This window comes from Siphateles boraxobius, unplaced genomic scaffold (assembly GCF_051911475.1).
Source record: "Siphateles boraxobius isolate OS27281-9 unplaced genomic scaffold, OSU_SipBor_1 8, whole genome shotgun sequence".
NCBI classification, from domain to species: domain Eukaryota; kingdom Metazoa; phylum Chordata; class Actinopteri; order Cypriniformes; family Leuciscidae; genus Siphateles; species Siphateles boraxobius.
The window spans coordinates 24,291,623-24,308,403 of NW_027509208.1; the positions used below are offsets into that span (position 1 = coordinate 24,291,623).

The following is a 16,781-nucleotide window of genomic DNA, read 5'->3' on the forward strand; positions in this document are numbered from 1 at the left end:
GTTAACAAAATGTTCATGTTAGTTTACAGTGCATTAGCTTATGTTAACAGATTCAACATATTGATCTTAAAAATGTAGTAAATAACATTAACGAAGTGTTGTTGTTCGTTCTTAGTTCATGTTAACTAATGTAGTTTATAATGTTAACAAATGAAACCTTATTGTGAAGTGTTATCAAAATATATACTTACAGTGCAGTAGTATAGTCTCTCTAGTTTCTCATCCATTAGATCAGAGAGCTAATATTATTAAAATGACAGATCTAGATCTCTCTGGTGGGAAGGGTTTGATCTCAGAGCTGAAGCCAGATCAGAACAACCTTCATCTGTGACACCACAATTACTCAACCTAGACCCGTAACAAACAATTATGCTTTTTACAATGATGTGTTGTAAAATGCTTGTAAAATAAACCAGTTTATTAAAGATTGCAATAATGTTCGAGGTGATTTGAATTGAAGACAATATCTCAATAAAAAACGGTTTTAATGACAAAAACTATGACGAAAATCTATCAACATTTTTGTCAACAAATAAAAACAAGACCAAAATGTTAGAGAGGGACGATTTGTGAAGAGATCTAGTCTGAACTGATGTCCTGTTTGGTATAAGCACACATTTGAATTGTAGCGTGCTGAGCTACCCGGTGGGACATAAGTTGGCATACACTTGCACATGTCTCATAAAATGTTTAAAAATGTAAACATCTGGGAGAAAGAGAAGAGCAGGCATATGGATAAATCTGAAAAAGTGTGATGATGTGAAATGTTGTATGTATGTATGTATGTATGTATGTATATGTTTGAACCAGAAACTGCATTTTATGTATGGCTCCTTACAATGTTGGACACAGATTAGCCTTTTGCTTGACTACATTATCAAACAGCAAATAATCTATTTCTAATGTAAACAATGTTTCTGTTCGCCATCTCAGTCTGCCTTCTAAAAATTAATATCCTTAGAAACGCTTATCCCAACTTTGAACATCAGTAGAGAAAGGCATATATTTCATCATAACATTGTAATATACATAATTGACTTGCCATATTGCTAAACGTACACGATTTTCCATACCAAGAGAAAAATATACCAGGATAACATCTAGGTTACTAAGAAGGGACCTCATCACTGACATTACATTAACCCTGTTCAGTGAGACTATTGGATAACACAGGGAAAGCTGGCCTATTCCAACCAGAAATGAAAAGCAATGAATGGCACAGAACAACACACGGGAAGACACCGGCTCCATTTGTCGTCCCGTGTGTTGTTCTGCACTATTCCCCTCTGAGGATGGGATATGAGCACCTATTCTGCTCCTCAGGTGAGTTCCCAACTGGTGAACCCTGGTGCAGTTTCTTTTCATTCTCCATCCAAAGCCCTGTCCCTTCTTCCTACATTAGTCACTATGATAAGGATAATGCTATTATCTATTACATTTTTACAGTTTTTTCGAGCAGCGTAATGATCTTTTGGATGATTTTATTTATTTTGTTGTGTCTGTAGCAGATTTATGCAATCCTCCTGGCCTGCAGAAGGCGCTAATGCAGCTCCTGGTGGGTTAATGACCCACACTAGTGCCGCCGAGAAGTGTCAGAAGAAGATCCAAGTAAATGGCCGCTTCCATGTCGTGAATGTGAGACTGACAAAGATTAATTTTACCTAACTGCCAACCCCATCGAGATCACAATCGTGCCATATATTATAACGGTAAGATGAATGAATTTTGTATGCTATATATGTGATTTATAAAATGAAGGATCAGTTATTGATCTGATCTTACTCACGCTTTTAGAAGCGCTGAACTCCCAATGTCTAATGTCAGAATGAATTGAGGGATAAGAGATTAAACAGCTATTTTCACATAAACATCACATTTACATGTATAATTCAGCTACCTGAGTTACATAATATCATACGTGATCAGCGATATCTAAAATATTTGGTATAATGGATTTCAGTGTGTGGTGTCACTGATGTCAACACGAAACAATAACAGTTAGTGTTTTAAACTTTAAATATGTTACACAGACACTAAGCTGATCTTATTTATTATGAATTCCCTTTAAATAACCATAGTACAGCATTGATATTTAATGTTAATACAATGATATTGGTGGTATTTTACAAGCCCTGTAAACTACAGTATTTCCACGTCATTCAACCCCAAATTGAACTAACTAACGTTAAATAAGAAATGTATGGTTTGCTTAAAGTAAGTGACGCATATTTTAATATAATTTAGTATTTTCAATATTGTCAAGAAACAGATTTTCTATTATTACGATTTTAAAGAGCAAAATTAATGTGCTATTGTCATTTGAGTGTAATTCTGCTTTATTATATTGTTGCTGTACTAAATTATTACTGTATGAAATTATTACTGACAATACTGACTGCTGCATTTGTTTACTTTAATAAAAGTTAAAAAAAAATCCAATAATAATATCCTAATCTACTGAATCTTTAAGAATCTAATCAGAATCTAAATTGAATAATGGAAATTGCAACAATTAGTTTAATGTCCATAAGCTTTCCTGTAATGAAAATGTGGCTGTGAAATATGCTTAATTGCCATGAAAATAATTATCAGAGATGTGACCTGAACATTGTTTTCCTGAAATGTAACCTGTTACTTTAGCTTTATATACCATGTTATGTTACTGAATGATTATTATCATGGTTTGTACCTTGGTCTTTTTCACGATATTATCTGAAGCATCTTGTTGTACCACTACGTCCATTGAAAACCATGTCCCAAAAAATAATGGTACATGCTGCTTTTGTGATTGTTATTGAAATTCAAAATCTTTATTTCCAGTGAAGAGTCAAGCCAGACCATCAGGTGCATTTAATATAGCGCTTTAATACAATACAGGTTGTTTCAAAGCAGCTTCACATTAATACACAAGACAATAACAGTGTTAATGCTGAAAAATTCATCAATTATGAAACATCTTTCAGCTGTCAAGCAGATCTACAGGAGACAATAGTGTCATAATTCAGTTTAATGTTGATTCAGTTCAGTTCAATAGCAATGTTGCAAAAAAGTTATGATACAACTTTAAAAGCAGCTTTACCGAAAACAGCAGTGTTATTATTCAGCTCAGTTCAAGTTTTCGTGTTCTCATTTGATAGTGTCAGTATAGTTAAATTGATAATATTTTCTCAATATATATATTTGTCTTTAAAGCATGTTTGTGGTTAAATAACTAACTAAATTATATGTTAAGTCTTTTGCAGTACAGATTATTGGTGTTCAACGGCGGACTAATAGTCCAATTTGGCATCAGCCTTCAATTCCTTCCAAATGAAGGACGGCAAGGAGAACTCTAACGCCACTTTTGGAAGTTTTGCCACAAATCTGGACCACACAAAGCCATGCTGGTACTGGGACAAGAAGGATCTGGCCCACACCCCGTCCCAGTCGGACGGCATGGACCCAGCCACAGAAGCCCGGTACAGACGGGAGGGGGCCAGGTTCATATTCGACGTCGGGACACGTCTGGGACTGTATCCTTTTAATGCTGCCATTTCTACCTTTTTAATGCAATTTAGTGCAAGTACGTCTTGCTCTGCTGACATCTGTGTAGGACTGAGTTTTAAATACTGAGAGGAATTTGATATTATCCTTAACCCATTTTTAAGACATTATGACACTCTGGCGACTGGAATAACATACTTTCATCGTTTTTACATGTTTCATTCTTTCAAGCAGTTCCCTAGATATGTAAGTTCAACAAGCTTTGAAAATCTGGTCATTGCTATTTTATGTATATTTTACTTATATATAAAAAAAAAAAAAAAATATATATATATATATATATATATATGTATGTATATATATAAATATATATGTATGTTTGGCAGGTGCCACAGGAATCTAGGAAATTTGTTCTGATTTTGTAGTGATAAAGCAAAAAGACACCAGAGATTGTGTTACAGTGATTTTATAATTTTTCTGAAATAAAAATGGTTGTATATACGGCACACCCATTCAGATTCCTTTGCAATGCAATGTAGGCTATAGACTACATTTATTTTAATATACCTGATCACCGTTTAATACCACAGTAGTAGTAGTCAATCTCAAATACGGTTGAGGGAAGATGCGTCTTTGGTTAAAGCCAAATTATTGAATTTCTCAATCATTAAATTCTCATAAACCTCAATTGCAAAAACACAGAGAGCTATGGAGACCCTGAAGGGACATGGTGAAGGGAAAAAATATGAGATGGAAGAAAAATAATTTTGTAAAAATGATTGTTTTGCGTTCCCCCAAGAAACTTTGCGTTCCCGCGCAAAAACTTCTGCGTTTGGCTGATAAACTTTTTGTTTTGCTCACAAAGAGCTCAAAAGGCAGCAAACGCAAAGTTTCTCAAGAGAGTGAAAAACGTTTGCGTGAAAATGCAAAAGTATCGACTTATTATTTTTCCTCCCGTCTCATTATTATTATTATTTTTTCACCACCATGTCCCTTTTGGGTCTCCTTAGAGAGCAAAGCTGCAAACTATTGCCTTTCTGAGAAATTCGTTGTTCTGACATTGAAAGGCAATTCATATGATTTGTGCAAATTTTACATGAATTGCTTATCTTATACTATGTATGTGTGTAAATAGCTGTATATTGATATTCTTCAATTGATATGAATTTATTTTAAGTGGATTTTTACTTAAGTTTCTGAATTAAATACATTTAATCTACAGGACCATACAATTACTATTTGGTCCAGTTTATGGTTATTTGGAGTTTTAATTTTGATGAAAATTCCCCCTGCAGTCAATTATTTTATCTGTTAAATCTCATCATTGATAAACAAAATGACACATTTAAACCTTTTTTCCTGTGAAAATAATTTCTTCTTAAAATAGCTTGAATGTAACTCTTCAACCTCACTTCATTTAATATATGCGGAAACATGTATATGCAAATTAGCCCCGCCTCCACTCGCTCACACCAGCTAAGAGATCCACTCAGTCAACTTTACTGTAGTAAATGCTACACGATGGCAAGTGGAAATATTGGTTTAATTCAGCCATATATGTTTGAACCAGAAACTGATTGCAAAGAAGTGGAAGAGTGAATTATAAAGGCTCGTAAGTCGATGTATCAGAATGGTAATGCATTTTATGTATCACTCTCTACAGTGTCAGACACATAATAGTAATTAATATGATTAGCCTTTTGCTTGACTACGTTATCAAACAGCTAATAATAATGTATTGCTAATGTTACTCAAACATGTTCCCGTTCACCATCTCAAGCCCCTTTCACACAAAGATTCCAGAAAATACATTAATAATGTGTCCCGGATTGATTGATTTTTTGGGAGCTAAAAGCATCTCGTTGAAAGATAGGGACTGAGTAAACAGTGAATGTTAAAGGTTAGCATTAGCCTGTAGCACACTGTCAATTGATACACGTTTATTCATTTACAATTCCCTCTACAGGTGACCGGGGGTTGTTGTCTCTTCTTGGCTGGTAAAGTAGAAGAAACCCCCAAGAAATGTAAAGACATCATCAAAACAGCTCGCAGTCTGCTTACCGATGTCCAGTTTGCACAATTTGGAGATGATCCAAAGGTTAGTAACCCATTCAACACACAAACTCTCAGTCTTGTCATGGCAGCACTGTATTAAACATCACTTTGTTTTTCATGGTATGTTTCCACAGGAAGAGGTCATGGTCTTGGAAAGAATTTTACTCCAGACAATCAAGTTTGATTTACAAGTTGAACATCCCTACCAGTTTCTGCTGCGCTACGCTAAACAGCTCAAAGGTATTATTAGGTTTGAGACAGAGCATTTTGAATATAAAGGACAATTCCGGCAAAAATGAACCTAGGGCTAAATAACACATGGGTACTGAGTCGACCGTTCTCTGGGATGCGTTTTCATGATAATCGAATGTACCCAGTTTTAACGTCAGTTTTAGTTTAACCACAGATTAGCTTATAACGCTAGTGTATGGGGCATCGAATAAGTAAAAATAAAAATTGCTAGTTAAAGGGGTGGTTGATTGTGATTTCACTTTTTTCATTTTAAATAGTGTGTAATGTTGCTGTTGGTGCATGAACAGTATCTGCAAAGTTGCTGCACTGAAAGTTCAATGTAAGCAGAGATATCGTCTTTTAAAAATCAGGAAGTTTAATGCCTACAAAAACGACTTGAATGGGACTACAACGAGATACTCCCGGGTTTTATGCGTAACTAACCCATAACCAACCCTCCCTCCGGAATATTCAAAAAAGGGGGAATGGCCATACAGTATTTCTGCTGCTTTGTCGAAGAGGAAGAGTTATAGTGGAGAGCAGTAGCCATGCCGTCGAAAGTGTGTTATTTTTACCCAGCTGTCAGGTCTTCTGTGTCCGGGCTTCCTACGGACGCTGTAGTTTGTCAACAATGGTTACAATTTATGTTTGATTATGTTCCTGAAAATTACAATCGTAATTTAGCTCTCTGTGCTGCGCATTTTACGGAAGACAGCTTCCAGAATCTCCACGAATTCAATGCCGGATTCAACAACAAACTGTTACTAAAACATGAAGCAGTTCCAACTTTAAAATCTGATTCAGCAGTTGTTGGGCCACAACCTGTAAGTAAGACTTAATCATTTTAAATGTATTTGCATGTATAATTTCAGACGTAATGTTTTAGTTTTATCAAGGACGTAAACAAATGCCAGCGCTGGCTTTAGTAGCCACTTAGTTATGCTATTTCGTGTATGACAAATGCATACAAACCTTTTGGACCTGAATTTGTAATTATGTACTAATTTTGTAAATGTATTTTCCATGTATACTTTATTACGTAATTTTTCGATTTGATCAAGACCGTAAACCAATGCCAACGCTGTTTGTTTATAGTAGCCAGTTAGCTAGATGCTATTTTGTGTGTGTAAGACAAACGTGTACCTAAAGAAAACGATACACTGAGTAAACTAAGTGTTGTGAATAGATAAACGGTTGTTCATTAGATCGATAAAACAATAACTTTAAAAAACGGTATTACTCTTTCATTTATTCAGTTATATTAAATGTTTAATCAGGAGAAAACCGTATCTCAAAAGCTATAAGCAGCAGTAGCCTTTTCAAGCAACAGCGTATCGAAATTCTTATATAATAATAGTAGAATAGAAAAGAATAGCATAGAATAAAAATAATAATAATAATAAAATGTACCATTCAGAAACGTTTTGTAAGAGCCATGGGGAGGTTCTGCTTGACTCTCTTCATTGCCTCTTTCTGGGTCTGATTCTGTCTTAAACTGATATGGCAGTATTGACACTATTTACATTTGACCGGTGCACATGCAACTTTGGCCTGTAAAGGTAATGGGCGTGAAGTTTCCGGACTACGTGCGCTACGCAGTTTAGCCAATTGCAACACACCGGCCCAACTAACCAATCTGAGCCCATTGCCTGTTTCTGAGGGAGTGGTTTCATAGAATCAGGAAGTCAACCGGTCGTTCAAATGACAGAGGAGAAAGCGTCTTACAATAAAGGTGAATTTATGAAAAATAAGGCTTTTTTAAAAAAAAAAACACACACTTAGACATGTTATATTGCACCCCGTAAACACCAGGCTTGTGCAAAATTCAGAATTTCAGAATTGGCCTCCATTCAATTCATGGATTGGAATTTGATTTGAATTGACTCCGCCCCATAGGAAGTTGAATTTGAATTTGAATTGGAATGACAGGAAGTGGAATTAAATTCATGGCAATTCAAAGAAATTTCACACAGTCACACATAGGGTGACCAGCATCAAACAAACCAAATGTGGGACGATTACTAAGTTTGTGTGGGACATGTTACCAACACTAAAACATAACCTGAAACTGTTATATAATGTCCATTTAACTTAATTAAAACATTTGTATTCTGCATTTCAGCTGATAAAAATACTTTGTTATTTAGTCCCTTCCAGACAACACAATTACATCACAATGTAACATAACATGTCTTTATTTTACTTGCCATTTAAATTCAACATCACTGAGCAAGGCAGCAGGCATCATGCAGATCACTATTTTTGAAACAGTTCTGACTAAAGTCCAACTAAAATCCAACAAAATAAATAATGAACAAATAAAATATAAAACAACATGAAATTAGTTTATTTACAGCCTTATATATTAAGAATATATTACACCAAACAGTTTCATATTTTTAGAAAGGATGTGAATTAAAACAACTACAGCAGGCAATAAGTTGATAAATTCTGTTAAATTAAAATTTTAATTTACCGAAATATCCATTTGTTTTCTGACAGGGAACACATGGAACGAATCACTGCTCAACATTTTGATTGACAACCTACTAGTGACCGTGTTTACTCCTTTCTTTTCAACCATTGGATATGATTTTAAAAAAGGCTGTTGTATTTGTACTTCTGACGAAGCGCTGTTAAATATAGGTGAAAAACTACGGCGCAAAAAGAATAAATAAAATGCTTTCTTAAAAAGGCAAAAGAACGCATGCACATTTTCTTAATATGATAATTAAAAACAAACAGACTGATAAAAATGCGGGACATTTCCTCAATATGCGACGTGGGGGATAAGGGGTGAAAATGCTGTGCGGTACAACACAAAGCGTGACGGGTGGTCACCCTAGTCACACAATAGAAAGAGTGTTGAATCTCACATACATTCAGCGTTAGGAAGGTTACTTTGGAAATGTAATTGCTTACTGTTATAAGTTACCCATTATAAATGTGGTTTGGATTATTTTATTTGGATTACTTTATTAATGTAAATCAATTTCCTTTAAATTTGATTAGTAACTAATTTTTACCTCAGTAATACAACTAAATACAATTACATTCATTTTGTAATTCAATAACATAATTTCATTAGTTAACTCACTCCTCAACCCTGCATACATTTTGTTCTAATATATATATATATATATATATATATATATATATATATATATATATATATATATATATATATATATATATATATATATATTGGCCTCCATATATATATATATAAACATATATATAAACAAATGTCCACCTAAAATAGTTTTTTTTTCTCTTTAAAGATTTGCTAAAGTAATTCTGGTAGTCATGTTCTATCATGTTCTGAGTCATGTTCTATCATGTTCCACAGATTAATTACAATAAATCAAACTTAATTATTTGTTCTGTGACTAGAGCTATTAACATTCATTGCTGGGGGAAAATATTTCCTGTTAATGTAATCTGTACAAGTAGTTCAAACTAATATCATTTATAGAATATGTAATGCAATCATATCTGACATATACTGTAAAGCTTCATTGTTAAACACTTCACTTAAAATATCTATATGAATTTCTTAGAATTTGTTTTGAATTGCAATTCTGCTTCCTTTAATTCAAATTCGAATTGTAATTCTAGATCCTGTTTTTGACATCACTTCAAATTCAATTCAAATTCAAGAATTGAATTGGAATTTAGGAATCATTCTCTATTCAATTCTGAATTGTGCACAAGCCTGATAAACACAATCATGCAAAGAAAAAAAGCAGTAAACCACCCCTTTAATACCAATAACAAGGCTCAAAATAGCCCCACACTAACACGGTAGCATAATTAGGGACTCTACCTGCAAACCGAAGCATTGAGAACTTTGTAAGTGTAAAGACAATTTAATAAGAAGATACTTTATAAAGACGGTACACTTCGCATATATAGGCAGGAGCCATCTTTGGAAAACAGTTTTTGGCCGGAATTGTCCTTAAAGAAGTCAATTCAAGTTGTTGTTTTTGTATATAGTGCTGCTTTGTGACATTGCTCATTGGATGGTTTAATTTTTAGGTGACAAGAACAAAGTTCAGAAGCTTGTGCAGATGGCGTGGACATTTGTCAATGACAGGTTGGATTGACTTTATTTATTACCAGCAATGAAACTGTATTTTCATTATTTGTATCATTAATTATATATATATTTTTGTCTCCATTTATCATTCAGCTATTATCATTTATCCATATCAGGGTTATTATAGTTAACTAAGATTAACCATAAATACATTTTTTTTCACCTGAAATAAAATAAAAGTTAACTGAGATAAAATTAGAGATGAAAATTAATTAATTGAAATAAAAAAATATATTCATTAAAATAAAAATTAAATAAAAACATTTTTAAAAAATCTAACAAAAACTTTTCACTAAAACAACAACAACATTACTAAAACTTTAACTAAAATTAAAATGAAAACAGAAAATACAAAAATGTATCTGATTGTAAATATAAAATAAACTATTTTGAAATAATATCTCACTGATACTAAAATAATGATACTCTGTCTCTCTGTAAAAACTGCACCTGTCCAAAGAACATTAAGAGATATTGTGATTTTCTTTTTGTGCCATTTATCTTCTTGCTCAATGCAAGAAATAGGAGAACTTGGAGAACTTAGGGTTCATTTACATGACAACGATATGCTTAAAACGGAGAAGTTTTTCCTTTGAGTTTTCCGTGTACAGACGACACCATCGTCAAAACAATCCCCATTCACATGGATCCGCAAAAACGAATAAAACACTGTATTCTGCTGCCAGGCCATTAGGTGGCGTTGATGAAACACTATAGACTGAACATGTAATACGTGTGTGCATGACATCGTCTCCAGAGATTTGTGTTTTTGTTGTTTACACAGAGACTGTTTTCAAAAACTTGCACTTTGTAAACCCATTTTCAGAAGTATGTGTTTTCAGGCACCAAAACGCCGGTGTCGTGAAAATGAACGGCCAGAACGCATAAAAAGTTTTACGTTTTTAGTTGGAAAAAAACCCCAGCCTCTTAGACTTCTATTGGTAAATTTCCATAAGTAAGAAGCTGTTAAGGGATGCACAATTAGTGACATTGCAACTTTTCTAGTTTGTATGTCTTTTGATCACAGTTGCTTTGTTTACAACAGTGAGGGAACTATTATCAATGACATTGAAACCTTGTTATTTTCGGACATTGTTTATTTTGCACTAAAAAGCAACAAAAGAATGTGAAAGGCTTCGTTTTACAAGCAAAATATTTAATGTCATCATCTTTGACCCTCGCGCAGTAATAACATGTTTGTGTGTCGCATGTTCCAGTCTCTGCACAATGCTGTCCCTTCAGTGGGAGCCTGAGATCATAGCAGTGGCCGTCATGTACCTTGCCGGCCGGCTGTGTAAGTTTGACATTCAGGAGTGGACGTCTAAGCAGTCGTCCCGCCGCTGGTGGGAGCAGTTTGTACAAGATGTGCCAGTGGAGCTGCTGGAGGGTGAGAGACTGGGTTTGACAAACTCACTCTATGTCCCTCTATCATAATAATCAATTACACTACCAGTCAAAAGTTTTGGATCAGTCAGATTTTTAATGTTTTTAAAAGAAGTCTCATATGCTCACCAAGGCTGCATTTATTTGATTAAAAATACACAAAAAAAGTAATATTGTGAAATATTATTACCATTTTAAACAGCTGTTTTCTATGTGAATAAATAGTAAAGTGTACTTTCCTGTGATCAAAGCAGAATTTTCAGCATCATTACTCCAGTCTTCAGTGTCACATGATCCTTCAGAAATCATTCTAATATGCTGATTTGATGCTCAAGAAACATTACTCATTATTATCAAGAGTTATTTACATTTTTATTTCAGGTTCTTTCATGAATAGAAAGATCAAAAGAACAGCATTTATCTGAAATAGAAAGCTTTTGTAACATTTAACACCTCTGTTTGAGGTCAGTAAGAATTTTTATTTTATTTTTTTGGGGAAAGAAATCCATACTTTTATTCATCAAGGATGAATTAAATTGATCAAACGTTACAGTAAAGACATTTAGAATGTTACAAAAGATTTTATTTCAAATAAATGCTGTTCTTTTGAACGTTCTATTCATTGAAGAATCCTGAAAAAAAATTACACAACTGTTTTCAACATTGATAAAAAAAATGCATGTTTTTGAGCAGTAAATCATTATTTTAGAATGATTTCTGAAGGATCATGTGACACTGAAGACTGGAGTTATGATGCTGAAAACACAAATAAAAAATTACATTTGAAAATATATTAAAATAGAAAACAGTTATTTTAAATTGTCATAATATTTAACAATATTTTTTGATCAAATAATGCAGCTTTGGTGAGCAGAAGAGACTTCTTTTAAAAAAATTAAATCTTACAGAACCAAAACTTTTGACTGGTAGTGTAGGAACATTAACCCCAGCAGTTAGTTTGTCGTCATGATGTACTGCTCTCTTCCAGGTTTTCTTCATTTCAATACTCTTTACTTGTGTTCTACAGACATCTGCCACCAGATTCTGGATTTGTACTCGCAGGGTAAGCAGCCGATCCCCCAGCAGCCTCAGATGCAGGACAAGGAGAAACCCCCGCCCCCACCTGCGGCCCAGCCCAGCCAGTCAGGTGTGCCGAACCCTCCCGCTCAACCCCCCTCCAAGAAAAACTCCCCCCAGGCCAGCCCGCCTGCCAAGATTAAACGCCAACATGTAAGTTAAGCATTTACAGCTGATATATTTTGGAAAACTCAAAATTGTGTCCCAAATTCTTTCCGGTCCCTTCTTTCCGGTCCCTTCCCTGGCACAGAGCCGTTCATACTTCATTCCTGACTCTTAATTGGTGCGTCTAAGGTGCTTTTTCCTTCAGGATTATGGGTAGGGTAGTCCTTTGCCGGGAATTTGGCTAAAACTGATTTAATTTTTAAAAGTGGGAATCGCATTAAATTGTGGCTTTTACTGAAACTGTATACTATAGCAATGCAATTAACAATTTTTGAACTTTTAGAATAAAATAAAAAATTTTGGCTGAAAATGAAATGTGCTTTGTTATTTGTTACTTTTGATATGAAACAAAGTCTCAGCAATGTAATGCAATGTAAATGTTTATATACAACTTATTTTGATTTGCAGGTCTCTCCTAAAGATGAACCTAAAGCTCCAGCAGGTAAATCACTCTGCATGCAGAGGACATTTTATAGTGTCATGATAATAAATGTCTATTGTGAGATGATGAATTACCATTATTAAGTGTTAATTTGTCTTTGTTTCAGAGCAAGTTGGGTCTAAGATACCCCGCCTGGAGAGTCCTATGCCCCCTCTTCCTGTGTCCCAACCGCCAGGTGAGGCTTTCGAATTTTTTTGAAATAGGCAGCAAAATAAATCTTTGGATACTTTGCTCATCATAAACCAAATTACGAAGTAATCTGATTCGTTTACATAACATTTATGGGATTTGCCCAATGGGGTAATATGAAAAATGTGAAATTATTTTGATGCTACATAATTGATTACTCTCCATCCTGGTACTTCTGACAAACTGCTTTTAGTAATGGATATACAAACACACACATACATGCACTACTGTTCACAAGTTTGTGGTCTATAATTTTTATTATTATTTTGACAGAAATAAATATCTAGTTTAGTCATGAAACTCTAGGGGTGCAAAATGATCCTTTACATGCAATCTGCAAGCAATCACATCATTACCACATGGCTCAAGATGATTGGCCTCTCCTGATCCTGTAGCCAGTGAGATTGCTTGCTCAACATTGAAATAGTGTGGTTCAATGTTCACTGTAAGCTGGTCCTGCAGTGCTCTGTCAGAGTTCTTCTGAAACCCTCCACCTCCCCCAGCTTCACCTGCCTAGATCTGCTACAGGCTTTATGTCTGTCTATGTTTGGGGTGCTTTAACTTGTGTTTGGGAATGCAACATGCAGCAACCATCTTCCCAAACTGGTAATTAGAAACGCGTATCAGCAAAGAGAATATTTGAGGGCTCCCTTGTGTTTTCATTCAAAATAAGAATTCAGTGGTTTAAAATTATAAAATGAAGATTCTTTTTAAAATATTATATTTATTGTAGTATTTTAAGATTTCTAAACAAATAAACAGTATAATCCCAGGACAGGATCAAACACACCTACACACACACAAAAAGTTACATTCAAGTTTGCAGTTAACCACAACACAAAGCACAGGCAAGGGAGGTCAAAATTTTAGTCCAGTGTGACATTATGGACAAGGTGAGATTGTACAAATGGACCAGATCAGTTATAAAATATGTATAAAAAAAACAAATACATAATAATAAAAGATACCACATATGCAACTTTACCATGAAAACACTGGTGAAATTTAAGGAGACTGACAACGCTAAAAGAAAACGATTAGATTTAAATAACTTCATTGTCGCTGAATGTGACTAATAGTTAAGAAGCTCCCAAGAAGTTTCAAATCCACCTATATTTGCAGAGATATTCAAAATTAGGATATAATAATAATATCATTTTTTTCTACCTTAAAAACAGAGCTGTTGTCTGAAGAAAAGAGCAATAATAATAATAAAGAACAATCAGATTGCCAAGTGTCATCGTTGTCACAAATGTTTGCTAAATAATTGACGAAAAGACTTTTAGACAAAAAAGAAGAAATTAAGACCATTAATATTAGTATTGTATATTTAAGGTTGCAAATCAAATCAAATCAAATAGTGTTAATTATTATAAATATTGTTGAATATAAATATTGTTTTATATTACATTTTAAATCACAATTGTAATTTTTATTAAAATTTGCTGTTAAGTTTTTCATAAAGGACTCTATTGATTTAAAGTGTATCAATGATGCTAAAAACTTGTCTGAAATCTGCCCACACACAGATCGCAAGGCTCCCTCTGCCATCCCAGCGCCTCCTGCTGAAGCAGAACCAGCCACACCTGCTGAAATGGACCCAGCACAAGGACCGGCTCCGCCCCTGCCCCACGGGGCCCCGCCCCCTCTACCCCACCGCCCTCCCCCCCCTCCGCCCTCCAGCTACATCATGGGAATGTCCACGTCCAGCTCGTACATGTCCGGGGAGGGGTTTCAGAGTCTGCAGTCCATGATGAAGACCGAAGGGCCCTCTTACGCTCCCATGCCTCCTTCATACGGGCTCCCTTACCACCCGCACGTCTATCCACACCAAAACCCCCCGCCTCCAGGCCCTCCCCCAACCACCTACCCTCCTCCCAATCTGCCCCCTCCCACCCCATCTTACCCTCCTCCAGGCTACAACCCCAGCTACCCCCCTCCACCCCCACGCATGCCACCAGGGCACAGTGTGCCCCCTCCGGGCATGGGCCTCCCCCCCGCTGGGTACCCTCCTCCGCCTGTCCCACCCGGCCAACCTCAGGTGCCGCTGCCCCCCCACGCCATGCCGCCCGTGGCAGGAATGAACAGAGGGGCGTGGATGAGATGAGCGGTGATGAAATCAGTTCTTCACACCCATGATACATGTGCCTGTATTCAGTTTTTGCCGTCTGTACCAGGTTTATATGTATTCTGATGCAGGTTTCATAGGAAGGTACAGACATTTCAGCTGCCAAGTTGAACACTGGTGGAATTTGAGTGTCAGGGAGGCCGTGAACTACAACAGACTTCCGCTTGGGTTCAGGGTTTCACTATTCGGTGAGACTTCCTCTCCACTGATTCGAATTAAAGGGATAGTTCACCTCAAAATCACCCTCATGTTGTTCTAAATCTGTGTGAATTTAGTCAAATCTTCATTGATATTTTTCCATACAGTGAAAATTGGTTTTCTATCTCCAAAAAGGACAAAAAAAAAAAAAAAACCTATAAAAGTGGACTGAAGACAGGTAGCACAGACAGAATTCAATTGATTTTAGAGCTGATTTCAGCTTTAAAGTTCCTCACACTAAGCATTTGTTTGGTTTCAGAAGACATGGAATATAGCAGTATTAATTATTATTATTTTTAATTCTCATAATTCTCATTCTGGTCAATATAAATGGTTTTTGTATGAAAAGATCTGACAAGAGGTAAAGACTCATCAAAATCTCTTTGTGTTCATTGGAAACAAAAGTCATACAGGTTTGGAATGACATGAGAGTGAATAAATAATGCCAGAACTTTCAGTTTGTAGGAACTATCCCTTTAAATTCATTCACATCACCGCTTACATTCCAAACACCTTTCTGAATTATGAATTCCTGGTTGTACATATGATTTATTCTGTAATATCTTTAGGGAACCCCTTTTCTCGATGTTGTGTCTTCTCATGCCTCTGGCTTTGCTTTTTAGTTGGTGTGTTGCAGAATTCATATTATTTTCTTAGCAACATGGGGAAAATATCCCAAAAATCATCCTTGGCAGTCCTTTAATTCAGATGCGTTTCTGGCATCTTTGACTGAGTTAAGTGCTTTGATTGATGGACATTGTTAGTATCATAGTTTCCCGTATGTGCCTTAGTTTGCTTAATAGTTGATCGGCAAATGACTTGCTGTGCACAGCCACCTTGTGTTTGCTGTTTTTTTAGGCAGATAATAAAAGTCTTTTTTCCCCTTAAGCATTTATTGAATTGTCTTGTGTTAAAGAGTTATTGACTGCACCACTGTCACGCTATCAATTACCAGAGAAACTAATTTTTTTGGAATAAACAAATAGGCCTATATCCACAAGGTTTAAAAATGATACGGATTAACTTGAGAATAGTGTGGGAAAGTGTCTTACACAAACCTTGCCTGAGTTTCAAACAATACAAACAAGCTCCTGGCTGAATGAACCAGTCATGCATAGAATGACAGAAGAAAAAGCATCCCAAGATAAATGTATGTATACACTGAAACATCACAACATTAAAACCACTGACAGGTGAAGTGAATACCATTGATTATATTGTTAACATTAAAACAAACCACTGACAGGTGAAGTGAATAAAATTGATTATATTGTTACAATGGCACCTGTCAAGGGGTGGGATATATTAGCAATCGAACAGTCAGAATTTCA

General features: G+C 35.4%; 1 protein-coding gene across 2 annotated transcripts; it reads left to right on the top strand.

Moving 5' to 3' along the window:
* Nucleotides 1–1,496: 1,496 nt before the first annotated feature.
* On the top strand, nucleotides 1,497–16,338 carry ccnk (cyclin K). Of its 2 annotated transcripts, none has more exons than XM_077220449.1 (11): nucleotides 1,497–1,709; nucleotides 3,233–3,512; nucleotides 3,648–3,729; nucleotides 5,450–5,581; nucleotides 5,673–5,778; nucleotides 9,808–9,865; nucleotides 11,086–11,162; nucleotides 12,279–12,481; nucleotides 12,902–12,935; nucleotides 13,042–13,110; nucleotides 14,654–16,338. In XM_077220449.1, exons 2-11 carry the CDS (start codon nucleotides 3,310–3,312, stop codon nucleotides 15,229–15,231), a joined length of 1,542 nt encoding a protein of 513 aa, XP_077076564.1. In that variant the 5' UTR covers nucleotides 1,497–1,709; nucleotides 3,233–3,309; the 3' UTR covers nucleotides 15,232–16,338. The 2 variants fall into 2 exon arrangements, with proteins under 2 accessions (XP_077076564.1, XP_077076563.1); XM_077220448.1 differs by having other exon boundaries at nucleotides 1,501–1,709; nucleotides 11,086–11,255.
* The last annotated feature ends 443 nt before the right edge of the window (nucleotides 16,339–16,781 follow it).

Coding starts and splice junctions, on each gene's coding strand:
- ccnk (XM_077220448.1), top strand. CDS start 3,310: ATGAAGGACGGCAAGGAGAACTCTAACGCCACTTTTGGAAGTTTTGCC. Junction 3,730..5,449: donor TCAAGCAGTTCCCTAGATAT/GTAAGTTCAACA, acceptor TTCCCTCTACAG/GTGACCGGGGGTTGTTGTCT. Junction 12,482..12,901: donor CCAAGATTAAACGCCAACAT/GTAAGTTAAGCA, acceptor TTTGATTTGCAG/GTCTCTCCTAAAGATGAACC.